The sequence below is a fragment of the Rhodamnia argentea genome, chromosome 6 (genome assembly GCF_020921035.1).
Source record: "Rhodamnia argentea isolate NSW1041297 chromosome 6, ASM2092103v1, whole genome shotgun sequence".
NCBI lineage: Eukaryota > Viridiplantae > Streptophyta > Magnoliopsida > Myrtales > Myrtaceae > Rhodamnia > Rhodamnia argentea.
Window position 1 is genome coordinate 28,370,282 of NC_063155.1, and position 27,434 is coordinate 28,397,715.

General features: G+C 38.9%; 2 protein-coding genes and 1 long non-coding RNA gene across 6 annotated transcripts; 1 reads left to right on the forward strand and 2 right to left on the reverse strand.

Annotated features, from left to right (window-relative positions):
* Positions 1-7,800: 7,800 nt before the first annotated feature.
* LOC125315436 lies at positions 7,801-8,301 on the forward strand. Its single transcript, XR_007198696.1, has 2 exons — positions 7,801-7,848; positions 7,947-8,301. It is a non-coding gene; the product is annotated as an uncharacterized LOC125315436 (long non-coding RNA).
* Positions 8,302-8,688: 387 nt separating this feature from the next.
* On the reverse strand, positions 8,689-16,726 carry LOC115728642 (probable UDP-3-O-acyl-N-acetylglucosamine deacetylase 1, mitochondrial). 2 transcript variants are annotated; one of them, XM_030658979.2, is made up of 7 exons: positions 16,567-16,726; positions 16,124-16,432; positions 15,042-15,248; positions 13,490-13,591; positions 11,265-11,329; positions 10,796-10,940; positions 8,689-8,910 (listed from the first exon to the last, which is right to left on the reverse strand). In XM_030658979.2, exons 1-7 carry the CDS (start codon positions 16,630-16,632, stop codon positions 8,866-8,868), a joined length of 939 nt encoding a protein of 312 aa, XP_030514839.1. In that variant the 5' UTR covers positions 16,633-16,726; the 3' UTR covers positions 8,689-8,865. The 2 variants fall into 2 exon arrangements, with proteins under 2 accessions (XP_030514839.1, XP_048136362.1); XM_048280405.1 differs by lacking the exon at positions 8,689-8,910 and adding an exon at positions 9,604-10,103.
* Positions 16,727-18,146: 1,420 nt separating this feature from the next.
* LOC115728613 (cingulin-like protein 1) lies at positions 18,147-23,989 on the reverse strand. Of its 3 annotated transcripts, XM_048280826.1 has the most exons (4): positions 23,725-23,989; positions 21,486-23,610; positions 19,695-20,273; positions 18,147-18,705 (listed from the first exon to the last, which is right to left on the reverse strand). In XM_048280826.1, the coding sequence occupies exons 1-4, from the start codon at positions 23,752-23,754 to the stop codon at positions 18,545-18,547; spliced, it is 2,895 nt and encodes a 964-aa protein (XP_048136783.1). In that variant the 5' UTR covers positions 23,755-23,989; the 3' UTR covers positions 18,147-18,544. The 3 variants fall into 3 exon arrangements, with proteins under 3 accessions (XP_048136783.1, XP_030514812.1, XP_030514804.1); XM_030658952.2 differs by having other exon boundaries at positions 18,147-18,699; positions 21,486-23,989; XM_030658944.2 differs by having other exon boundaries at positions 21,486-23,989.
* Between the last annotated feature and the right edge of the window lie 3,445 nt (positions 23,990-27,434).

Below are 27,434 nucleotides of genomic sequence, written 5' to 3' on the forward strand. Positions count from 1 at the left end.
AGGGGGGAGAAGTTGGTCACCCTTCAATTACAATTTCGTGAACGCATTGCGCCCTAATGGCTATGAGTCTAGGATCTACACGTTAATTATCGTTTTTTTTTTTCGTGAAGTTCAAGAATCGCGCGGCCGGTCGAAAATGTTTCGTTAACGAGTATCTAGAAATGTTTGACAAAGCAGCCGTTCGAGGAAACGCCATAGTTTTCGACGTGCCGACCGTGTTTGTGCCGACCGTCTTATGCCAAATTAAGTATGCTTTGTTAACCGCACTCGGTAGGTTGAATTTTCATTTTCGGTACCCTAATTACACAGTGCACGGCATGTATTCTCTAGCGCATGTTGCTTATGCTGTGGTACGCGCGCTATGAATGAGCAACACGCACAAGCATATATGGTCCCTAGAAACGCCGCTTTGATAGCGTCCTAAAACCGAACGCCTAACAATTCGAGGTGATGATGCCATAAAGACAACTGGCTAGTTGATTCTCTAGTGGCACGATACGGTGGTGTTAACAGCTAGATTTTTGGTACACGATACTACTGGCGATAAAAAAGAAAACGAGACATTTAGGTACGGAAAATTATCAATAAAGTCTTAAACCTATTGCACTTTTGTCAATTCAATCCTAAGTCTTTTGATTGTGCCAATCGGGGTCGTAAACCTTTTCATATTTTGTTAATTGAGTTCATTCGGTCGGAAATCGCCGACGTGGATGTCGGTCGCCCTACGTGGTAAGATTGGCGTTGACGTAAATAAATTTTTTTTAAAATTGTTTTAACTTTTTCGAAAAAAATTTCTTTTTATTTTCTGTTCCTTTTTTTTTTTATTGTGGTCGGCATGGGTCGTTGGGCCCTCGCCCGGACCATCGCAGCTGGGGGCCGAGGCTACCTTGCCCACATTTGGTGAGGTCGGGCGAATGCTGCAACCCTCACCAACCACAACAACAAAAAAATGTAAAGAAGAGTAAAAAATTAAAAATTAAAAATTAATAAAAATTCGAACAAAATATTAAAATACTAATAAAAATTCTCCACGTTAGTGCCGGTCGTGCCACGTAGGACGACCGGCATCCACGTTAGTGATTCCCGGAGAAAATTGATCAAATGGACTCAATTAACAAAACATGAAGATGTTCAGAACGCAATTGGCACAGTTGAAAGATTTATGACTAAATTGGTGCAAACATAATAAGTTTACGAGTTTTTTCGTATACTCATGCAATGTGATCAAGGACTTTCTATGCGTGAGATACGTGAGACTAACAAAAGCGCATGAGCAGTCCCGCACAAGTCACAACCAACACCATTCAATTCAATTCAAGATACTTACCATGCTCGTCGATACTTACTCCTCTCTCGTCGAGACAACAACTTTTGCAACGCAGAGGAAACGAAACAGCAAAGGAAATGAACACGGAAGAGAGAGAAAAGAGAGACCAGCGTCCAGCAATCAGTTTCTGGTTTGGGGTCATTTGTAAACAAACGAACGCAAATGAACACCATTTCGTAAAAAATGAATAATTTCGAAAACGTTTTCTAAAAAAATAATTACTTATGTCATTTGAAATAATTATTCAATTGGAAATGCTTTCATCGTCGATAATAATTTATTTTTGCATATTTTAGTGGACGATAAAAAATATTTTTTGTTTAGTTATTTTTATAAGGAATACAAATGATCGCTTTTAAGAAAATATTTTTTCGAATCGTTCGTTTTTTGCGAGATAAACGAAGCTCAATTGCGGGCGAATCGACGGATCGGAGATGTGGACAGTCCACCTGCTCCTTGGGGGCTTTTGCTTAGCCTTCATGCGGGGCCCTCCCCTTACTTTTGTTTTTGCCTGTAGTTCCCTCCTCGTCTTGTGTGCTACTCTACTCCTCCTGCCCCCCGTAAAGAGTTTCGGCAGGCAATGATTGAAACTTTAGCATGGGCTCATGAACGCACACCTTCAGCTAATTTGATTCGATGAAGAGATGAAGAGATGAATCGGTGGCTCTTTCCATCGACACCGTTTGGGGGATGGGCGGTGTTGGGTGAGTTCATTAGGCAATGCTTACTCATCAATTGGCGGTTGAATAATGGCATTATAGATCTCGATAAAATAATAAATCTCAACCGAAGAATTTTCAAGCGTTGACAAACGACGGCCATTTGTATAGAATTGGGGCGCAAATGCACGTGATTAAGAGTTGGCATCGATCTCTCGAGATATCGTGAAAGCGCACTATCTCATTTCTCACATATGTTGTGGATTTTAGTTAGATTATGTAGGATTTACGGTTATGAGGGTGGAGTGAGTATGCTTTTAAAAATATGAATAATTTCTACGGCCTTTAAGAATCACCGCATCGAATTTATGTATGTTAAAAGAAGTCTTTTCTCGTTTGATCGCCTAATGTGTAAGATTGCATTTGATTCACATAATCTTGATCGATGGACAACCTAAATTTACCTAGGTTTCTTTTTTTTTTTTTACAGCAAATGAATGATTTAAAAAATATTTTCTTAAAAATAATTGCTTATATCATTTGCAAAATGACAATAAAAAGTATATTCATTACCGAAAACAAATTATGTCTATACATCTATGTGAACGATAAAAATATTTTTCGTTCATTCATTTTTGCAAGCAATATAAGCGGTCACTTTGAGGAAAATATATATTTAAATTATTCATTCCTCTGCGAAACAAAACGGAGCTTTAAACTAAAGCAGAAAACACGAGCATCGGATCGAAGTCCCTTATCATCCACGACTATACCCCTAGCACATAAATTTACTTAAAAATTTGTGATAAGGTGTAAGTGCAATATGAGGTCATTTCGTGGAGCAAAACATGGAAGTGGGTAATATAATGCATCATTTGTTTGACTTCTAATCAAAGGGAGAGTATAATCTACTCAATAGAAAAAGTCATCCAAGTTCCTCTTTTTGCGGATATCGATCCAGATTTTCTTCATTGACTTATGTTCTTACATTCCTTGCGAAGTGGAAAAGAAAAAATAGGGAATCTATTGGCTTATAATCTTCCTTCATGTTGTAATTGCATGTATGGGAACTTGGGAAGGCGTAGGCTAGCAGCAATAGCAAAGTCATCTCGACGTGTGAAAGCTAGCACGAATTCCTGATCTTTTGGCCTTTAGGGTTTCTATCTTTCGTATATATAGAGTCGGGGCAATATTATTTATATGTGCCATGTTTGTCTTTTTTTTTGGGAATTTTTTTTCTTGAAATACCTTGTTTAATTTCGATGGTGCAACATCGAAGATGTTTATTTTGATGAGATACGAAAGTTTTGAGACACGTGGTTGGCTTGACGATGTGTAGTAGCCTTTCTAGAGATCATAGTCGTGGAGAGCTAGCATGCAGTGATGGTCCCAAATTCAGTCAAAAGATGCAAAATCTCAAAATTAGAAGATTTCAAAGTAGCTTGCAACTTTGTTAGGAAATGGAATTTCGGCTCCATTTATTTCGCTAAAAATAAATGATTTGGTAAGCATTTTTTTTTATATAAAAAACGATCAACCGTATCGCTTGAGATGGTTAATCGACTAGAAAATATTTTCATTATCAACATCAATTTATGTCTAAACATCTTTGTGGACAATGTAAGCATTTGTCATTTATTCATTTTTGCAAGCGATACAAACTTTCATTTTGAGGAAGATATTTACCAAATCATTTATTTTTCGCGAAACAAATGCACGATGATGTGTTTTACTAAACTTTGCTTAGGGATATGATATCTAATCTACCCTCGCCACATCTCTATGTTTTATTGACCAAACATTGTACTGAATTAGGTGATGGTCGCCATGGCGACGGTAACGGTAACACTTGTAAAATCAACCCGTTGTTTGCATGAACATTGCAGAGTACGGAAAACTCTAGTAGTCAATTTTTAACACCTTCATGACAAGGATGGTAGTAAAGTGAATTGAGTAAGATGATTTTCCCAAGAAAAACTTGGCATTCGATAAGTACTTAAGTTTCGTTAGTAGTAGTATGAATTGTGCGAAAACTTATCCGAAAAATTCTAAATCTATTGTATGGTAGTCAATTCAATCATAAAATTTTCAATTGGCTAACTTAGTCCTAAACCTTTTGACAATTGGTCGGAAATTGTTGACGTAGGCGATTTTGATAATATCATTTTTTTATTTTTCTAAACTTTCTCATTTATTTCCTTTTTTTTCCTGTCATTTTCTTTCCTTTTTTTTTTTTTTGCTTTCCCTATTTCCCTCCACCGGTCACCGACCAGCCCTCGCTCGGATTTGGTGAGGACCGTGGCCGACGAGGGCGTCTTGGCCATCGCCCGTGGCCAACAAACATTGTCGGCCCTTGCCAAGGCCCCGATGACCGGCAAAGGGAAATAGGAAAGAAAGAAAAAAGAAATAGGAAAGGAAAGAAAAGGAAAATAGAAATAAAATAATCAAATATCTAAAAATAAATAAAAGATCATCCATGTCGGCGCTAGTTGTCTTAGTCAAACGTGCCATGTAGAACGGCTGTCATCCACATTAGCAATCTTTTGTCAAAATTGCCGGGAAGACTATATTGACACATCATCAAAAGGTACAAGACTAAATCGGTCAAATTAAAATGTTTAGGAATGGATTGGTTGCCGTAAAATAGGTTTAAGACTTTTTGAACAATTATCTAGGGATGATCCATTCTAAGGTGGGCAATTCCCTAACCGGTGGTCCGGTCCTGGAGTGGGTCCAGGAACCGGACCGTAGATTGAGGCGATGGAGAGAGAGATGAGAGGGAGGCGAGGCCTTGTTCTCTTACTGTCAACTATACCAATATATTGGTAACTAGCTACACTGCAAGATTTACCAGTTTAACGTAGTCCTTTGCCAATGTAGAAACATCATTGGTCACATGTCTCGTTTCTTGACGGCTTGAAGTTGGGAGTCCGGGAGGACCACCGGATGGGCATGGTGACAACGACCATCACCATTGATTCAGGTTTGGGGGTTCGCGGTTGGAACAAAATCTGGGGACGAAATCGGAAAGTTTTTTGAACTCATTGCATTGACCAAAGGCGTACTTGGTCCGATCTGGGTGGGCAGTTCCAAACTTGGGACCGGGAACTGGACTGGTACTCCCCAGTTCGCATTTATTGGAACCGGTCCGGTTCCCGATTCTTTTGCACACACTGTTATCCCATCAAGTTTGACATAAGCTTCTGCACCTATCTTCGGACCCTTTACTAAATGTGTCAAATACATACAATTCATGTTCGGTCTAGGAAGATTTTTTCACCAAGATGAGAAAATCAAGAAAATGACACCATAAATATTATAACTGTTGTACAACGTTCACTTAAGCGTCATAACTTTTCAATCGATTACTTGAGTACTAAAACAAAAAGTGTTCGTAACGAATCGCATCGCTTCTAATCGATCACTCGAGCATTATAAATTTTTTAAAAACGTTCACCACAACTACTAAAGATCCGTCGTGGCAAGACAGTTCTAGCGAACATTTTTAAAGTTACGGCACTAAAATGATAGATTGAAAGATACACTCAAGTAAACACTTTTTAAAAGCCATGTCACTCATGTAAGCACTGCACAAAAACTACGACACTTGTAATATCTTGATCCCTCAGAAGACGTCGTCCTCGGGTTATTTTCCGATCAGCGTGCATTCAAGCAGAATAAGCAGCGACCCAGTTCAGTACCAAAATGGTTTATGATAAACGACCATTTTTTACAAGCTTTAGGATAAGATTGGAAAGTAAAATCCAGTGACACCTTCAAGGGCGAATTTGCAAACGCTAGAGGTTAGTGCACCACCTTACTTGGAATATCATATTGTCGTTGTGGCTTGGGAGAGAGGTAAGATCCGTAAATATAGGCTTTTATGTGCCGTAGAGAATTATGGCATCGGGCTGGAGAGCGATTGATTTGGACACAATACTATGTTAAGTGTGTCTCCTCACTAATTCATAGGCAGTCCTAGCGGGCATGTGTCGTTCGTTTCTTTCGAGACAAAGCCACTGTGTTTGCTTTTCTGTTGTGCCCGCCGCCGGGACAACGTGGAAAGTGTTTTGCGTGCGGAAGTTGTCTTTTGGCGACACGGCGCCAATGGGTTTTAAGCTCGATATCTTCGACTAATTTTAGAGAAATGGTGCTTAGGACAATTTGCCCGCAACGAAGAAAAGATGCCCTAGTTCTGGTTGGACCATCCAACTTGGAGGACCTGGTCGTTCAAGTGAGGTATGGCTTTAATATATCCCGGCTAAGTTAGGTTTGCTCAATGAAAGCAGCTGCGTTGTGTTGGGTGGAATGTACTTGAAGCTGCGCGGGGGCTTGGAGTTGGGACTTCTATCCAGTGCATTTGATGCTGGCATGCCTGTTCAGTGAGTGTAATAAGACGGCCATCGCGGTTGATGAAAGGTAACAGAAGCGGCCGTCTTGGTGGATGTGGTGTTGATGGCAGTGACGCGGATGGACTTGGCCATAACTTGCCTTGATCAGGGGAAAATTGGCCCGATGACTTAGGAGGCGAGGCTAGTCATTTGAGAGGCGTTTGGCTTGGACCTCGACTCATCTGTTCCGATTTTGCATGAACATGACATAAGATGCGCCGGATAAGTGGACAATAATCCGATAAAACAGTATGTAACTTGCTTGGCTCAACGATCTGGTTGAGACAAGGTTTGTTAGGTTCAATGCAAGGCCCGGATCACATATAATACCTATACTTATGCATATGGTCGATCCTTATGGATCCAATTCACCCGTCAATAAGATGCGAGGGATAAGGTGGAAATATGCACATCTTTTTGGACAATAACCAATAAGTAAAGGTTTAACTGAGCTAGTGAATACAGTTAAAGAGTCTTCGATGAAAATGACTATCATAGATAGAAGAGTAAGGAGCTACGCAGCATTCCTGTGATGACAAAGTCCTCACATAGGTCAGTTAAATCACCAAATGGAATTCAGTTCCAGCTAACGATAGGTAAACATATGCTCAAGTATTCCCATTTCGCGACCTGTCTCGGCGGCCCTCAAATCTCAGGCCATACAGATGCTTTTATGAGGTGCCTGGCGATAAACAATAGCCGTCACTTGCTGACAATAGTTCCAGCAACCATAGATAATCTCCCTTCCAACCATCCTGATAGAAACGATGAAACAACAGCAAGACGGGACATGTTACTATTTACCGGAGAGGTCAACAACATAAATCTTTCCATAAAACAAAAGAAGTAAGGCAACTTGGTCAAAGTCGCAAGAATGCCGGCATTTTCAGCAGGTACTCTGATCAGTTGCCTTGATCAAGTGGTCGGGAAAGCTTGAGGACTTGGAGAACTTTTCAAATTCTAGGACGCTGCTAAGTTTGCTCCCCAGAAGACCTTGTAGTTTTGCTGCAAGTAACCTGTGCATCCATCAATGGAAAAGGTGGAGGTTCAAACGCACAAGATTTCCAAGCGCTTTGGGGATCCATCCCGAGAGTCTACGACTGAATGAAGACATTATATAATGTTATTTTCAAAGACCCGGACTGATCTCTTAGTATTGCCGACGACACCTGGTGTGTAGTCGAACAAGAATCAACTCATTCACAGACTAGTGAACGCCGGTTCCATCGAAGTACATTAAAGGTGTTGATGAGTTTTTTTTTTTTACTAAGGAATCCAACGTCTGTGATCAAAGTACATTTAAGATCACATACGTAATGCTGTGTATAATGTGAATAGATACAGCTACCGCATCTGTTGACACAGCTACCGATAATCTGATTCAGCAAACTCTGCGGCATCACTTTGCTGACTGTACAGCATCGTATCACTTCTGTTCTTGATAGCGTCATAGTTCTTGTTTTAGATCTTGGTCAGTATCTTTTAACAATTTCTCCTTGCTCTTGCTGTTGCATTCTGCATTAATCTTTTCTTAAGTGAAATAAGATGGCTCTCCTGATCCCTGTACAGGGCTGGTGGAAGGATATGATTCTCCGAAGAGGCTACTCGACAACAAGTCGTCATCCTTTGCGCAGCTGGTGGCGGAATACACAATGAGGCCAAATTCCAACAATTTGAATTAACTAGAACGCGGTATGATCGCATTGGAATAGTTCCCCTTATGATGATGAAACGTGTGACTGGCCTTCTATGTGTCGGGTCATGTTCTTGTTGTATTATAGGCAAGTTAAGCAAAGTCATTCTGGATCGGTTCCCGTAGTTTATGAGGCCACTGTGATAGAACAGGCATAAACTCAAGCCTGAGGAAGGGTTTGTAGGTTGAACTATTGCCAAATCACATCCTTGGAATGATTTACTCAAATTGTAATGAACTAATGCACCATTTTCGAGACTTAAAAAGTTACCCACAAACAAGCAAATCATTCTTCCTGGCAGATTTTTCCCCAATTTGCCAGTAGCTGCATAAGTGAGGAGAGCTAACTTCAGGTTCCCGCAAGAAAAGGCTGACTGATACTTTTGCTCCAAATAGCAAGAACCATCCATATTAATGCAGCTCTATTCAACATATGGTTCTGATCGTAGCTGAATCCTCTAGTCAGACAGCAACTGCTTCTGAACATTTTGCACTTGGAGCATCTTCTCGAAATTGGCTAGTAGTTAATGTCACCTGCAGGGGTACCTCTGGGTGCAAGCATCTAGGTATCTCATGGTGCTAGACCACTTAGATGTTCTTATCAAGAAGATTCTTACCTGGCTTTGCGCAGAATAATCTTAGGATGATGGTGAGATGATCCCTAAAGCATTCAAACTGCTGCCCTTTCGGTGTTTCATCAGAGGAAGAACATATTCTATCATCAAGTTCCTTGCATTGTGAGTGGGACTTTAATTTGGGACATCTTGAGTACAGTTAGCCAATCTTGCTCATGAACTATGCCAAGCAGCGTAAAAACCCAGCATGCAGCGCATGGCCACTCTGTAATTATATCCAAAAGTTAGCATTTAACATTCTTGAGATTGCATATTACAGTTATCACAACTATACATAAGTACAGAACTACAAAGCCAGTAAAGGCACACTCCATGCCGAAAAAATAATTACCCATGTTACCTAGAACAGAAGAAATGCAGCCAAAAGAAATGTTTCCATGTTCAGCTTTCTCTACTTTTGCATCAAAGGAAGAACTAGATTATGGCATAGAAAGGTGAGTATGCTAGTCGAAATACAGAGCAATTAAATGGGAACCGAAAGGGAAAACTGCATCTACACCTCCCTTGCTTTGGGTGCTAGGTCAAGTGAGCTAGTGTACTTTATAGATGATGATGTTAGTCCCTCAATATATTTGGTTAACCGGTAGATTCCATAAAATGTCAATGCACCAACAACGCCCATGACATTGCCACGTAGGACAATGGCAGCGGGGAATCCCATTGGAAGTTTGTCAGAGGGGGGTTCGACAACTTGTCAAAATTGCAGGGACTGATATGGCCAAATATGAGTCCAAGTGGTCTCTGACTAAAACACCCAAAATAAAGGGACTATACGACAATTATCTCCAGTCAAAATTGCCAGACAATGCCCCATTGCTACAAGGGCACTACGAAGAAATGATTGCATCCAAATGTATGACTGAAAATTTGTAGAGATCGACTATTTGATACTCTCCTTTCCAATTTCTAAATTTGTCTTGTGTGATGTCTCTCATCCCCTGCTCTTTCGGGTAGGGCCACAGAAGGACAATTTTCACCCTTCAAATTTCCAAACAATGTATCATTGCTACAAAGGCACTAAGAAGAGATGATTACATCCAAAGGTATGACATACACTGAAAGTTTCTAGAGATCGACTATTAGATACTCTCCTTTATACCTACCCTGCTCCCTCTTCTAATTCCTAGATTTGCGTTCTGTGCTTCCTCTCTCTATGTCCCCTGCTATTTTGGGTAGGGCCACGGGTGGTCTTTTTTTCGTTGATGTGGGAGAAAGAGAGAGGACTTCATTGGCAGCATTGATTCTGAAAAGCTCCACAAAGTAGTAACAGGTATATGCCTAACCAACAAGCTGCAGCAGAAGGCATTAAGCATCCCATCGAAGGAATTAACTTGAGACCCACTTGAGCCAACTACAGCAGGGGTTAGCCTTATTATCTTAACAATGCGAGCCTCCCCTCCGTGTAAGTTTGGAAATCTGGAATTACTTTTCCACTTTTAAGCAAAACCCACTAACTAATTTTGCTATTGGTAGCATTGACAATAAGGAACATCAGAAACCATAAACATGCTCAACAGCAATCAATTTCTGTCAGAATTGACTCCAGATGCTACAGTAATCCCTCCATGCAAGGGAAAATGACCTTCCATTTTTCTTAAGAAAACAAACATCCAAAAGGATCCTTAAGTATCCAGGGAACATCTCCATAACCAACGACAAAGTGATAGATAACTCAGAAAGTTGGACAAAGTCAATGCCATCCATCTGAATTTCTCGCATACGATGTGAACCTAAGTCAAGCAGGGCTATCCGCTAAATTTAAACATATCCGAATATCTCGCGTACAGCAATGATAAGGTAACATCATTATATTGTGTCAAGTTTTACAATGCATCTACTTTCTAGAAATATAATGTTTTATGGTCAGTACAATTCAGATTTGTAATTTACTATGAAATTTGAACATACTTTTGAGTATCTCAATCGGTACACGCCATTTTGCACCATCATAATCACCTTAATATTTGCACATGAAAGTTTACATTTCATAATTTTTCCTTCGGCAGGAAAAAAAAGGGACATATTCCAATATGGCATTCTCCAGTTACATGGAAAACACGAAAAATTTTAAAAGTGAAATGGGTAAATACCTTGTAAGCAACTACATGTCCCACTGGAAGCCCTTGGCTACCGCACCGTGCAAAAAGAGAAAGATCACCAATAATATCCAAGGCCTTATGGCGACACGGTTCCTCATCAAAACGCAATGGCGGGTTTAACCAACCTTTATCTGCACTGTAGATGATTTCCGGAATGCAAAATGTCAATCAATGGAGCAAAAAAGAGAAGCATGCTGCCTGCTTTGGCTTGTTGATTCCAAAAGTTTCAAAAGACAACTTTGGGACATTACGCAGCATAATGTCTCGCACCGTCTTCCAACAAAACTTAAGCATTTCTTCTTTGAAAATTCAGGTTCTAAAACTACCAGTAGTCCCTTACCAAAAAAAAAAAAAAATACCAGTAGTCGGTGACCCTTGTTTCAGCCATTCATTTAACTCACTAAGCAAAAAAAAAAAAGAAAAAAACAAGAGAGAGAATGAAGAGGTTCCAAGATCTCACCTACAAACCAATGCATTTTCTAGTGAGCCTCCTTTTATCAATCCGCTGCTGCGCATTTTCTCCACCTAAGAAAATATTGCAATATCAGATCTGGCTTTAGGTGGAAAAGCCAACACTAAGGGAGATCTTTTGCTAAAAATAAGGTCCGCATCATTCAAGACAAATGCAAATATGAGCGTATATGGCAACCATTCTGATCCGAAAAAGTAATTCTGATTAAAATGACTTTCTAATTTTATTCCCTGAACAAGTTTTAGAGAATCAGAATACGTTTGGTAATCGCATAAAATTTATATTCCTCGAACAGAAACACGTTTGGTAACTGCACATAATTTTTGTTCCCGAGAACAATTGCTCTTCCCAATTTTTGTCATTTAAGTCAAATAATTACATAGTTACTTTGTGAAATTTCATCCTACATTTTGAATTAACCGAAGATTAATTCATACTGATTCTCGTATATAACATATGCATATTAAAATATAAAAATAAACATCAAGAATCACCACGAGTCATTTTCGCCATTTATTATGGGGTTTCATCCAACTCTTTTGAGCGAACGGACAACCAACATAAGCGACACCCTCGTTTATGTAGGGAAAATGCACCGCACTACACTACCCCGCATTGGTGTGCATTTTTTGTTCTAGAAAATCAAATCTCAATCTTAATTCATCCAAATCTTAAGAACGAGAGCTTGCTAAGTGTTCACGTTGGTTATTTTTGTCTTTTTTCAAAATTTTCTAAAACCAAACTACGACTAAAGTACATAAACCTAGGCAAATCACAACCAATAAAATCAAATGCACAATCAAAGAATCATGGCATTGATAAATCACTTCATAAAACCCTAAAGAAGCCTTAAGGGCTTATAAAAATGTGGTGTGAGTTTAATTTCAAAAGTGTTTATAATTTTCCTAAAAAAGAACAAAATCTATGAAATCTAGGAAATCTAGGCCCAAATTTATGAAAATAAGGTCAATCTAGCCTAATTTAAGTTTTTTCTATTCTTAGGGAGTTTCTGAAATTTTTCTGATATTTTGGATTTTTTTTTGAATTTTTTTATTTCTTACTTTAATTTTATTATATTATATATTTTTCTTTGAAAATGAGACGTCGTTCTGTTTTAGGTCGAACGAAAAGTGAGAGATGTGGGACTTCATTCTGTTTTGTGATTCTCAAAAGTGATTCTTTTTTCCGGAATCAACTTTTTTTTTTGTTTTTTTGTTTTTTTGTTTTTTTGCTTTTGCTTTTGCTCCAAAACAGTTTCTGGGAACAGAATCAGAATTAGAATCGGTTACATTACCAAACATAATTCTCATCTTTTTTTTGCTCCGGAAAATAGAATTAGAGAACCATAATAGTTACCATACAGGCCCTTAGTAACAGGAAAATAGTTTTGTGGAAAAAAAGATAATCTGTTGCCCAGATGGCACAAATTAAGGTAATAAGACGAGTGCGTTTACCAAACAAAACAAAAGGCATAAGTGTATAGTAAACATAAAAGATAATATTCCCAACCACTGATCGTATAGCAAATTCATACTACTAATAGTATTCATGAATCACCCAGCATTCCAACACTCTTGGTTGTGAGCGGGGCAGATGTGAAATTTGCACTCAGTACATCAAATTTCTAGACTCCGTCAGTTCAAGCAAATATATTTCACAGACACGGTAGGAAACATATCAATATGCAAGGAGGACTTCTATGTTTTGTTTACTCTGCTATTATTTTCTTTTTAGCTGTCAAAAGGTAGAATAAACGCACACAAAATGCAAGCGAAGGTAATATCCAGCGATTTGTCAAGCAGCAGTAGTTTATAGGCATGCAAAATAGTTATAGATGTCAATAGTTCATCCACTAATATTAACAGATGCAAGATTGTTTTTTTCGTTCATAACTGCGTAAGTGAGACCCTCACTACGGACAATTTAGTATCCCCCAGTGCCTTGATCAGTGCTGTGATAGCTGAAGAGGTGTAAATGGGCATGGACTGACGAACTGTCTTGACTTTATAAGTCAAGTTTTCCAGTTATCAAAATCATGGTGAAAAATCAGGAAAGGTATGTTTTGTAATTGAAAAAGAAAGTGTGTGTCTAGCAATGTCGCTACACTGAAGTACAACCTTTTTCTATTGCGGTAGGGAAGGGAGATCCATGCATAGGAGAGTAAGATATGGATTGGGAGGAGTGGCGAGTGCCATGGTGACAAAATAACTGACCTCCTCGTAAATGCAAAAGGTTCGTGAAGGAGCAATTTCCCTTTTATAAAAGGAATCGTGTTCAATAGAAGAGGAGAACCACTGGCAGCCAATAGATGGGACCTGCATCACCGACATAATAATGACAAATAAAGGTATTATTTAGTGACTCAAACACCGCATTGCACCTGATGACCCCACTAATCTTCATCTGATTGCTTAGCATCTCTCAACCTCACATTTACCTAAATGTTTAGCCAATATAGATGCACGTGTAGCTAGAATGAGCACAGATCACAGATTTAGCTTCCAATGACTACTAAGTAAGGTGGTGGTATAGTGGTGCTAAAAAGCACCACTCAAGCAAAGAATATGGGGCTTGAGAAAATAACAACATGATGAGAGTTTGAATCGTCCAACAAAACCAGTCCTATTCAACAGCCACTTTGAAGCTTCAAAATATATCCGACAAGATTCAGTCAGATTAATCAAGCTAGTGACCCGGACAATGTCAGGTAAGTGTCATAGACAGTACGAACACATATAAAGCAGTGCATCCATGCACAACATACATTTGCCAACCTGAATCTGAAATTAGGGAGATGGAGATTTAACTTCTCCTAATCTATAAAAACGGAAAGTGGAGCACAGAGCAACAGCAAGAAGAGAATTGCTATAAGTGAAGAGCCATGATGGATATTACATTGTCCTAGAGTTCATCAGATCAAACGAGTAAACCCATATTTTCATCTCCAAGTAACGGAAATTTTTCATAATAAAATTTAGTTAAAGGATCGCTAATCAATATAAGAATCTTATGGTATCACCGAGGTGAGGAACATGGACCATGGTAAGGAAGATGGCAATGCAGAGATTACAACATTAACATTCGTAGCTCATTATCAGTAATTAGCTGGCCTATCGTAAATCTCTGGTTCAAATGCTCAGACACGGAATCCCTTGAAGGTGCCCATATTTTGTTCTCAAAATAAGGCTAATATCTTCTGACCAAAAATATTTAAAACTAAGCTAATATCTCAATTGAAAAAAATAAGCAAGCAATAAGAGAAGTTCCCAGCCCAAAATAGACCCTAGACTGATATACTACTATTACTAAAATCATCTTGTCCCATGATGAATCAGGAAGGTTTACAGGCAATTAGAATTCAAATAAGGAAAAGGTGTCATCTAACAGCGAGAACCACTTTCCTAATATCCAGGTTATTTGAAGGCCCATACTTCCCAATTCACGATTGTGACTAAGTAGCCCCTCCCCTCCTGTAACAGGTTGATATCTCCTTGATCTTGTTGAAAACTTGAATAATTCCATAGCTAACAAAATCTTCATTGCCAGAAGGAAATAGTTAAGAAAGGCTTAAGAAATCATCATGGCATTTACATTTTAAAAAAAGAAAATTCAGGTAAACCACTGGAAGAATTTAAATAAGTAGTTAAACAACCTACCAATGACTCTCTTTTTGAGCAAGATTAGCAATTATTAAAGAAGAGGGAATAACTTCTGTGCCTTCTAACAGCCAAAGCCTCAGCCTGTTATATAAAAGAAGATACCTACATGTGGAAAGTTGATCCCACAGCTGATGTGGACCTGTGATGAGGGGAATGCAATCACAAAAGAATCATTCCTCCAGACATGCACTGGTTCCTCCAAATATGGTGCCATTTTCTCAAGACTGTCTCCACAAGCATCTTTCGCCACCTTTAAACCAACCCCTTCTATTGCCTCCACCCATTCACCTGCTGATCCATCTAAAATAGGAACCTGCAAAACAAATATCACAAATTGTATCCGTTTTCTCATCTGATTCGATAATATTTACACCCGAGCTATTGACCTCGGAACAAGCACTGAACCTTTTTCACCATGCCCTGAAACTATAGGATCAAACATAGATATATGTCCGTTAATTGCCATGATGCATTTGACAGAGCAATCTGCCAATGAGGTGAAATTTCGTACTAAAACTACATTGAAACAAACAACAGATACTTTCTGGATTGAGATTACTTTACACCCTTGATGGGAGGGATCCTGGACTAAGTGATAAGGATACCGAGTAGCATATGTGCAAGCTCAATGGAGTTTATATCGCAATGCTCAAGGCCTTCACTGTTGTAGTTTAGAAGGGAAAAAAGTACAATCTGAAAGAAGAATTGGTCTGATCAAAGACCTGGCTGTATGTTTGTCAATATTAACTGACAAGAGAAAGGGGCAATATGAAGCATCCCCTAAGCATCAGCAAGACTTAGCTCAAAAGTCATGGAAGTTAAAGGACTATATAGTTCTGTGTGAATCATGCGGAGATACAAAATACAAAGACTGCTATATGAAAGTAACTTAAGAAATTACGGGAGACATTCTTGTTGGATGCTTGAAGACAACACACTTGTTTAGGTTGTTCGTCACGTTGCTCCATAGATCTATTTTGCAATCAATCTTCGCATTCCTAACCTTACTCGTCGAGAGTATACCAACCCCAAGTAATACCAAGCAGACAAATTCAACGGAAAGAACAACTGGAAGTATAATCTAACACTTCTTCAGAATTATCTTGTCGGATGCACTACAAAATGCAAGATTGAAAGTGACAAAAGAAAAGCCTTGTTTAAAACAAGTTCAAACATTATAGCACGAACCTCCACATCGCGATCTCCAGCATCAAGGCTGACAACCTCGATCCGGCAATTGTCGACGCCAGTGGCCTCCAAAGCGGAAAGCAAGTGCTCAACGGTGCGGACTCTGTACCCGTCCTTGGAAAGCGTGGTGCAAAGGGGCGATTCTTCAACGTGATCGATCGACGCCGGTACGAAGTGGGACTGGAACTCGAAACACCTGCCGCCGCCGGCGAGATGCGGCCGTACCGTCACCCTCGAGACCTTACCCGAGTGCAGAGCGACGCCTGACTTCTCTATGCTGCCGGCGAGGGTCTGCTGCAACTTCCCAGTCTGCGAGACAGAGAGAGAGAGAGGCAGGGGTCAATGTATATCATTCTGCTGGGGAACTCAACCGGCGTCAAACTGGTGGATCAAACGGTTCAATCTCGACCGAAGTCCGGGAGAAAGAGATGTGAGAGGAGTACAGATTTCCAAGAGATGCGAGAGGAGGACTTGAACAGGGCGTTGAAGGCGGAGGAAGAGAGCGTCATGGTCGAGCGAGCCGAGAAACGCTCAACGCAGAAGCCTCCTCATCGGTCATGAAGCTTCAGTTTTCAGCGCCTACGGGTTTGGAGGAATTTGGAGGGTGACACGTGGCATCATGAGAGAGAGAGAGAGAGAGAGAGTCGGGAGTTTGGGATCGTACTGTCTGAGTGAGGGGAGAAAACACTTTCTCCTGAGAGAGACTGCGGTAAGCGACGGTGGCTATGAGAGACGGGGAGAGGACGGTGGGCCCAATTAAGGGAAAAAAAATGTTAAGAAGTTATAAATTTATTGTGAATTCAATTTTAAATCTTTTAATTTTATCAATTAAATTCTATTCACAATTTTTTTTTTCACGATTTTCAATATAATCCATCTAATCAATTTTCCTGAAATCGTTGATGCATATGTTGCTCGGCCTATAAAGCACTACTGGCCTTGACAATGATAATTTTTGTAATTTTTAAAATTTTATTATATATATTTTTTATTCTTCCTGCACCGGTTGCTAGTCAAGGTTGCCAAGTCTTGATGGTGGCCGGTGACCGACCACAGGTGACAACAGGCGAGATGGTGAGGCTCGAACTCATCAAGATTTGGTGGATGGTGACCTCACCAATTCTCGAGGAGGTCGAGTATTGTCAATTTGTCCGATTGTCAGCCATCGCTAAAGCCCGGAGATCGTCGGAGAAAAATGGAAAAAAAATTTTAATTAAGAAAAAATAAAAATATTATAAAAATCAGAAAAATAATAAAAAATTATAAAATTATCCACTTGAACGCCGCTTGTGCCACGTATGGAAAACATATGCATCAATGTTTTGTGGCCAAAACTAACTGGATAGGCTACATTTGGAAAATTGTCAAAAGTTTAGAATGGCCGGATTAAAAAGTTAAGGACCGAATCATTGCAACTGCAGTAGATTCAAGACATTTTAGATAATTTTCTCTCTTATTTGTCATGCGGATAGATAGGAAAGATATGACACAAGAACATGCCGTGGTAACGTTCACCGTCACAGTTTCACCGTCCTATCACAATTGATTTTTGTCTTAGTATAATAATACCATTGGCCCTAAATGACAGACATTTTACGACCTCCTTCGCAATCAAACAATCTTCCACTTGTAGAAAATCTATTTTCCATTCAACTCTAGACCGGTTTGACGGTTTTATGCGTCTGACAATTGCTTTTGATTACAAAAGACTGAAAGAGTTTCCTCCTTAACCTTTTGTTGTCATGGGAAAACGAATTCCTTAAGGACAAGTTTTCAATGACTTGATGTTGGTACGCCTGAGTAGGGCACGAGCATGTGTACTAGAAGTAGCAAATTGCCAGTTGAAGGTAAACAATTTGGACGTCCTCGCGTTATAACGAGCTCGTCTACTAAAGGAACAGAAAAGCGGCCGTAAAGAGAATTTGAGATGTACATATAGATCTACATAATTGATGCCGTGAATTGATTTTGCGGTAAGAAGGCATAATAAATGACTAGAAGCGCCACTTGAAAGCATCCAGCATATAATCATACCTTCGCCTAGATACACTATGAAATAGATCGCGAATTCAAGCTAAAAACTGCGAGCAAAATAGCTACGTGGTCATAAATGCACAAGTTACTTGCATGTTCCCATCATCCTGCACAATCACATCAACCTTGTTGAGAGCTGCCTAGGATAAGTTTTCTATATACAGAGCATTAACTTACTTTCCAAGAGCGAGACAATGCACATGTTAACCTATCTATACATTCCGTCCTTCATCAGCACCACCATTGCCGAAAACAAACACAAGATTTGTCTTTGCCGATGTCAGAGGCAACTGGCAGCGGCAGATAAAGCTCAGGCCTAATGTTAGGAGAGAATACCTTAGTGCTCAAGGGTGATTAGCTCGTGACTCAAAAAGGATGAGAGTTGTATCAGATATTCACAGGGTGAACTGGATTTTTCATCAGGTATCTGCACTTATGGAGGTGCTGTTCGGATTGCTGATCGATTGCAGGGCCACTAGCGATACGTTTCCTCTCTCTATGCGGTTGCAGATGGACTCCAGAGGAAGAAGCAAGTGTGCTAGCTGGCACTGAGATAAGTCAGCAAGAATGCAAACAAGGTTCAGGGGCAACTAAAGCAAAGAAACAATTACCAAAAGAGCACTCTCCGTACTTTCAAGACCAATTTTCATTAGCTCGATGACTTAAAAGTGAACAGCTCTTTATAAAACAGCGCTAACAAGAAAAACACTACAGTAAGAGAAAAAAGACCAGACTCCAGCAATCAGATAGACATTAAAGTGAAATTGGGATCCCACCGACGGCATTCAAAATTTTTCATGATCTCATTCAATGTAATAGTAGCACCAGAACATAACGAGTAAAACCGTACAGCTTTTTGGCAATTAGAAAGCATACATGCCCCGAATGAGTTGAAGTATATGTTATGGTGCCATGCACAAGGATTACTCCTAATGACCCAATGAAAAAAGTGCTATGATTATTCCTGTCTTAAATAACAAAAGAGAGCAGCAGGATAGAAGGAAAATGCAGACAGCTAGATATTGTACATTTTTTTATGCAGCAACTCAGCAAGAGTCTTGCAGTTTCAACTTTAAACCTTTTCTCGCTAAGCGAATTCTCTAAAGATTCACGTAGCGAATTAACTCCAGCATCTCATAAATTGTAAACTACATGATAAACCTGGCTATCTAGCATGTAGTGTTGGCTTTGGCCTCTGGTCATACAAAACCAAGTCGTTTTGAATGGGTTGAAACGTGCTTATTAGCTAGCCAACTCCAAACCAACCAAGTTCACCCTTTTTGACCAATCCATCTGTTTAGTATGCTCCACACATGTATACTCAAGACAAGAATATTGTTCCTAACAAACAAACAGATGGGTTATCAAAAACAGGTGTCAAAGTGAAACTCAATTGGAACTCAGTGAAAGAATAAATATCTGCAAAGTTTTTGGGGCTGCTGTCATTCCATAAGAAGGCATGTGGCAAAAATATTTCATTCAAAAAGCCAAAAGAGGGGAAAAAAGAGAAGAATATTATGAGTCATAGAAAATTTACCCGTCACCCTGCTGGCAAGACCAAGGGCCTGGCGTAACAGAGGAGCATTGTCATTCAGCGAAACACGATCTGCTAGATTCAGAATCTCATTTTCATTGAAGGAAGAAACCAACTTAAATGCAGCCAAGAAATGCAGAAAACGGGAAACCTCTAACGAACTCTCGGCTTTTTCTGTCAGTTTCATTTTCCATTCTATTGCCAGGTTCATTGCTTCTTTTTTAACTTCATTCGTTGTTGAAGGTGAAACTTTTATCAGCTGCTCTAACAGAAAAATTTGACTCCTGAGATGATCAGTATCCAAATTCATATCCATACTATTTGAGAATTGCCTATGAGACCCCTCAATTACATACAGGATAAGTTCTGCAGGGTCAGAGGAGCTTTGCAGAACATCCGAGATTTCTTCAAGTGTTGCATGATCTTCAGTCAAAAGCTCAGTTTGGAGAAACTGCAGAGTTCCTCCAACAGAGCCAGTTGGTGGTGGAGTAATCCCACCAGAAGAATCGTCTGCATTATGCACAATACAATGCTCTGACTCCTCAGTCTTTATATGCCACTGTTGAGTGGATCTCAAGGAGCCTGTCATATACAAATCAGTTGATAAGAATCCAAAACCACCTTAATCAAGATTATTGTAGTATATGTGGTTTCACGTGAAATCAAAATCAAGCAAGAGTTTATACTAACTAGTAACGAGCTACGAGGAGTAGGAAAGACACAAGACAAAAATGTAAAGACTATGCAAAAGGCAATATCAAAAGAAAGGTTTTAAGGTTGCAACTGCTGCTTAGATATCTTAAGAGAAATATTTTTGAGATCCAACTTTAGAGCTTCAACTATTGGATGGAACCTCGCAACATCCGTATCTGGTGCCGTAGCAACATGAACCTAAGCACTACATTGAAACCTCAATAAATGGTCCATCGTTCCAATCCAAAATATAGTGAAAAAATTGCTGACTAGGAGCCTTAATGAATCAATTTGATAGAACTTTGTATGTCCATGCTAGCGAAAAAGCATAAGGTTTGCGTGGAGAAAGAAAATGAAAAGTAAATATGTTGAAAGAATAACCACTTGAAGGTTTTGTTCTATTCAGAAAAGTAAACGTAATTCTTTTTAAAGTAAGAAGAATTTACCTTACCAAAAAAAAAAAAAAGGAAGAAGGAAAGAAGGATTTACAGATAAATTCAGAAGTGTGAAAGATTAAGGAATCATGTTATGTTCTGAAGGCCCAACCTGATCAAGTTTGGAATACAGTTCAAACGAAAAGGACCTACTGATCTAGAGATTGCCAAGTTAAAACAAAAACCAAAAAGAGTGAGTTGTTTGAGATCAGCCACATATATTGGCTGGCCATATTTTAGAACATAGTAAACATGAGTTAAGACAGTTGATCTGAATGGTCACTATACATACACTGATTTGCGTTTTATTTCAATCCATCACCAGCAATAGCGTGAAGCCCGAGCGAAATTTTCACTTGCCATATGAATCAGACATTTAAAATTTATCAAATTAAATGTTAGAAAAAAAGAATCCAGTTAATGATTTTCAAATTGATTTGGGGAAATCTCGAACCTACAAGAAAGTGTAAATCAGCATCTTCATGTTTTTGCTAGCTCAAATCATTAAACATTAAAATACACAGCTATTCTCGAGTTCGAAAATTTTGTTAGCATAAAGAAATGAGAGCTGAAGCAACATCAATATTGCAAAAACCCAGGCACAAAATGATAAAGAAACTGGCAACCAGATCCATCAATGCAAGTTGTTAGCTGCATAAAAACTTACCAGGTTGTGCATCTGAAGAACCTAGGAGCTGGCGCAATCCATGCCCCTTTCTGAGTTGCAATACAAAATTGACAAGATTTTGAATTTCATTTGCATCGAAATCGGAACCCAGCTTATATGCCACTAAAAGTTGCAAAAAACCCCAGATCTCCAAATAATTCTCTGGTGATGGCAAAACATTTAGCTTCGCCTTCCATTCAAAGGCCAGTTTCCTTGCAGCTTCCCTCACCTGAGGCTTCACCTTTGCTGAAAATTTTATTATAGACTCTAAGAGGAAGATACAAACCCTTCTGATTATACCAATATCTAATCCATCTCCATTGCTCGAGTCCTGAGGATAGAATCCTTCAATGCCATCTAACACCAATTTTGCCGCATCAGTTGATGTTTGGATTATTTCCAGTGCCTTAGAGAACGCCCTGTCGTGCTCCTTGAATTGCTGACCTAGGAACATGAGCAGATTCTTTCCATCAACGCCAATTCCGGGTTGAGAATTTACTTCTGAAGCCGAAGCAGATACATTTGCTAATGCATGTGTCATTAACCCAGAAAGAGCATTAAAACTCTCTCTCAGCTCCAATTCCCTAGTGCGGGTCTCGAGTGCCTTGTCAATCAAATCAAGTCGCTCCTTCCTCAATTCTAGTTCATTACGTTGGACCTCACAATCCTTCTTTCTCATTTCGAGTATCTTACAGCATTCTTCCGTTAACAAGTCAAGCGCACGAAGGTGCTTTTCCTTGAGATCAAGATGTCTGCGGCCTTTCTTGCTCCTCTCTTCAATTTGATCCAACTGCCCTTTTCTAAATTCAAGCTCTTGAGAGCACTCTGCCATAGACTTCTGCATCAAATCCAGTTGCTTCTTTTCCGACTCGAGGGTCAGTGAGCATTCAAGAATTGAGCTTTGGATGGAAGCATACTCTTGTTCTTTCAGTTGAAGTCTCTCTGCAGATTTCCTATTTTGAATTTCGATGGACTCTAGCTGTTTCCTTTTGGATTCAAGTTCAAGATCGAGGTCTTTTATAGACCGTTTGGTTGTACTTAATTCCCTGCATATATATTCAAGAGATCTGCCAACCTTTCTTTCTTTTCCTTCGACTGAAGCAAGCTCTTCGTTTTTTGACTTCATTTCCTCTTCAAGCTGCTCTATGCACTTCCTGATACCCTCCAAATGACCTTCCTTGGACTTAAGATCTTCCGATAGCTTTCCGATAGTCATTTCAATGAACCTGAACACCTTCTCTTTCGAATCAAGTGCCACCGACCGGTCACTGATCAACTTTTCAATTGCATCATACTGCTTTTGCTTCGATTCAAGCTTTTCATTGTTCTCCTTGATCAATGCTTTTGTTGAATGAAGGAGACTCTCTTTCGATTCGAGTGCTTTAGTAGACTCTTCGACGCATTTCTTGACTCGACCAAGTTCCTCCTCCTTAACTTGAAGTTCAAGGCAGCCGTCGTTTATCTCATCTTCGAGAGACTGCAATTCTCCCTGTTTGAGCACGATCACCCTGTCAAGCTCTTCGATAGAGTGTTCCAGACTGCTCAACTGATTCTCTCTCGTGCACGCTGTTTCGTATCTATCCTCGAGCAAATTCTCTACCATACTCAAGTCCAGTCTTTTGAGATCGACCTCCCCACACAATTTTTTGTGAGAACTCCTCGTCGATTCCAACTTCTCTCTTTCCAGATCTAGTTCCCTAGCATTCTCCTCTAGCGAAATCTGCAACTGTCCAACTTTTTTCTCTAGCAAGCTTACTTTCTGTTGCAGCAGGTCCATCTCCACTTTTTTCGAACTATAGTTCCCAACACACTCCTCCATCGACTTCCTCAGAGAACTCAACTCCTCCTCCTTATCTCTGATCAAGGAAACGCAATCACTGAGCTCGCCACGCGTTAGAACTAACCGCTTCTCCTCCGACTCGCGCTCATCACACAGCCTCTTGACCTGTTCCTTCACCGAAGTCAGTTCCCTCGTCTTTCCACCAATCTCCCCCTCACATTCCTCGATCCTCCGTTGCAACGAACACAACTCGCCCTCCTTGGACTCGACTACGCGGCGGCGCTCCTCGAGCGACCTCTCCCTCTCGAGGAGCTGCTCGGAGCGGCATTCCAACGACCTCTGGATGCCGTCGAAATGCTCCTCCAAATCCTTCCACATGAGAGCGAAAGACAGGAGATTCGATGCCTGAGCGTGCACTTGCTCATACGCCTCGGAAATGCCCTCCTTCTTCAACTCCGCTTGCTTCAACTTCTCAGACACTTTCTCCATGGAAGCCACCAGCAATGTCGAGGGAGAAAACGAAGAAACGCTCCCTCTAGAATCCAAACAGGAAACCCAAAACAAAGGAAAACAGAAGAAGCCGAAAGCTGTCGCGCGAACGGAGACGAACCTGGCGCTGCTGGAGGAGCAAGACGAAACCCTAGAGAGAGAAAAAGCTGATGAGCAGGCTCCGAATCCCTTCTTGCTGGTGAATCAGAGGAGGAGGATTTGCCGGGAGGGAGCGAGCGAGTTCCTTCGTGGTGTTGCAGGAAAAACGGAGCTGATGATACGTGGTTGAATCCTGAGCGGGGAGTGTCAGGCCGCGGGTGACGGTGAGGAATTACCTTCCTACTACTACCTGTGCCTGGTGGGATGTTACGTGACAGTCTCCGATAATCATCGAACGGTCTCTCCCTCTTTTTTTTTTTTTTTTCATTTTAGACCTTGGAGTTACTCGAAAGCCGGAAAAAAATTAAGTCGAAGTGAGTTTCTTTTGTTTCGTAAAAAAATGAATAATACGATTTTTTAAAGGATGGTGAGGATAAAATATCTTACAAGCTAGTTTTCACGGACATAATGTCCTGCGATTCAAGCATTTTAAGACATCATGTCCAAGGTATCTACAATCCATTTATGCTTCATTTGTTTCGTGAAAAAATAAAAAATTTTAAAAATATTTTCCTAAGGACTATCACTTGTATCGCTTAAAATAATTAGCAAATAAGAAATATTTTTTTGTCAATAACAATTTCCATCTGGATATTTTTGTGGATGATGAAAATATAATTTGTTGATTAATTTTTGTAAGTGATACAATCTATCGCTTTTAGAAAATTATTTTTCAAATAATTCGTTTTCCACGAAATAAGCGGAGCCTTACATGCGAACCACGCTAGTTGGCGCGAGTCACTTCGAAAGCCGAAAAAAGAAAGTAGAATTAATTTAGGCTTTGTTTATTTCGCGAAAAGTGGACGATTTGAAAATTACTTTCTTGAAAAAATAATCATTTATATTATTTAAAATAATTAATCGGTGAAAATATTTACATTATTGATAATGTCTAAATATTTTTATGGATAATAAAAATATTTTTCGTTTATTTATTTTTATAATAAAAAATATTTTTTAAATTATTTATTTTTCGAGAGAAAGGCAAAGTATCTTCGGAATCCTAATAAATGCAATCTCGTATGAGCTGGCAGTCTTCATATCTTTGTTGTTTTTTTTTTTTTTGGCAATCGCGTCAGACGCTTTAGGAGTTGGGAAAAGAACTATTATGCGATCTCGTCAAAGTCAAATAAATGCTAGTGCGTGGTTAAGACTAGCGAGTTATGAACGGAAAGGAAATGGGCGTTCGCATTGAATGAACGGAAGAGCGATGCGGTATTCATTCTTCAGTTTTTCTTTATTGCTCGTTTTTTTGCAAATTTCATGATGTGTGCGCGAACTCCAATCTTTTAATTATGTACAACACAATACACCGTACGGCACGATATGTGGATACGTGATTTTTTCAAAAAATAAAAAATTTCGATATGTTGAGATACGTCATATATTAAATATATTTTTTTTTCAAAAAATAAAAAATTTCGATATGTTGAGATACGTCATATATTAAATATATATATATTTTATCTATGCATATATAAAACTATGTGAGTTTTTTCTTTTTCTATTAAGGATTCACAATTAGATTTTTTTTTTACTAGTTGAGTATATGACTTAAATATATATTTTAAATAATTCACATTTTGATCTTTAATTTATTAAAAATGCTTAAAATTGACTCTGTGGATATTGAAATGGTGTGTCGAGAAGTCGGACTCGCGTGTCGCTAGCATGTCTAGAGTGCTAGTTACGTGTCGATTGTATGTCGAAGAGTGTCGGAGGGTGTCGGAGTGTTGAAAAACTTCGAACACTACACGAAGACCCTTGAAAAGTGTCGGTGCTGCATAGTTTAGCTTGAGTGAAATATTTAAAATCACTTGAAACCTGTCTCGATATTCTGGAAATTAGACATCAATTTTTTTTATTGTGACAAGAAAGCAACTGAAAAGTCAAAACACCTTGTATATAATTCAAACATGCTAGTGCCTTTGCTTGAGCTTTTTGTTTTGCTTCAAAAAAAAGTTAAGAACCTGAATTAAGGGCGTTTAATAAATAAAAAAAAAAGGAAGCCTAGAGATCTAGTGTCAAAGAACAACTTGAAGTGGTAACTTGATCTTAACTAAGGACCTGAGGTCACATGTGCCTCTCACATGTCACTTTTTTCAAGCCATGATTGGGGACATTCTTGTTCAAGAGAATTTTTTTTTTTTTGTTAATATTACGAAAAATTGCTAAACCGGTACATCCATAACAAATTTATCATAAACTAATTTTTTATCATGAAAAACCTTAGACTGTTACGCTTGTGACAAATTTATCCTAGATTAATATTTTGGTCACAATAAACTTTAAACCGGTATACTTGTAATAAATTTATACAAACTAATTTTTTTATCCCGAAAATTTTGAAATCGGTATGCTCTTGCTAATTTTTTATCACCAAAAATCAAAAATTAGTTCCGCTGTGACAAATTTACTCTCCATTAATGTCTGTTAAAGTGGATTAACCTGTCAACGTGTCATTCAACTCAGTAATTTAACGAAAATTAACAGATGATAAAATTGTTACGGGTGTATTCGTTTGAGATTTTTTCGTGATTGGTAAAAAATTAATTTGAAATAAATTTATTACAATTAAAATAATTTGAGATGTTTTGTTATTAAAAAATTAATTTAAAGTAAATTTATCATATATGTAATAATTAAAAATTTTCATAATATTTATTATTATTATTTTGTTTTATTTTTATCTTCTTCTTCTCGAGATCACCTTCTTCCTCGAGGAAGAAGATGCGGAGACAGAAAGAGCGCAGATAATGATCAGGCATTAGGAATAGGTGTGATGGCGGGGCCCACAGGCACATGGGTGAATCTGGGGGAACCCCCAAAAGCGAAAACAAAACAGATTTTCCCCATTTGTTTAATATAGTGCCATGACTTATGTTTGGTGTGTCTTACGGGCGTTGAATTGTTGGGGGTATATATCGTTTAAGATATTAGAGCAAGGGCGTCGAAAGTTTTAAAATTTATTATGAAAGTACAATTTAGTAGTAAAATTTTCATGAAATATAATTGAATCCTAAAACTTATTACGAAAGTACAATCAAACCTTAAATTTTTTTAAAAATACAATAAGATCCTAAAACTTATTAAATTGATCCAATAAAGTTCTTCAATCTATTACATTTTTTGAATATTTTTGGACTAGATTGCACTTTAGCTACAAGTCTTATAATGTGATTGCACTTTTTTAAAGTTTTCGAACCTGGATTGCACTTTAATGACGAATTTTATGACTTGATTGTACTTTTTGAAAGTTTTAGGACTTCGATCACGCTTTCGTGAGGAGTTATCCTTTTATTTTCAAGGGAGACTAATAGGAAATTTGCTAGATTTGGTCATAAGGTTTTGGACTTTGTATTTAGATTCCAAGACTAACATCTCGTGAGGTTGAGCCGTTGAGGCCCCTATCTTATCTCTCTCTCTCTTTCTTTGTTGCTTCGAGTCATTTTGTTCTCGGCTCACAAGCTGGATTTTTGTTCGTAGCTTCATAACAACCAAGAAGAAGATGAAAAGAGAAG

Bases quoted from the DNA above. Each gene is read 5' to 3' on its own strand.
- LOC115728642 (XM_030658979.2), bottom strand. From the start codon at position 16,632: ATGACGCTCTCTTCCTCCGCCTTCAACGCCCTGTTCAAGTCCTCCTCT. The intron at 16,433-16,566 runs GTACTCCTCTCA...TCTGTCTCGCAG, and splicing joins CTCGCATCTCTTGGAAATCT to ACTGGGAAGTTGCAGCAGAC. The intron at 13,592-15,041 runs GTAGGTATCTTC...TCGGTGATGCAG, and splicing joins GTGGGATCAACTTTCCACAT to GTCCCATCTATTGGCTGCCA.
- LOC115728613 (XM_030658944.2), bottom strand. From the start codon at position 23,754: ATGGAGAAAGTGTCTGAGAAGTTGAAGCAAGCGGAGTTGAAGAAGGAG. The intron at 20,274-21,485 runs GTAAGTTTTTAT...TGTATATGACAG, and splicing joins TTCTTCAGATGCACAACCTG to GCTCCTTGAGATCCACTCAA. The intron at 18,706-19,694 runs GTAAATTTTCTA...GACTTATCTCAG, and splicing joins TCTTGCCAGCAGGGTGACGG to TGCCAGCTAGCACACTTGCT.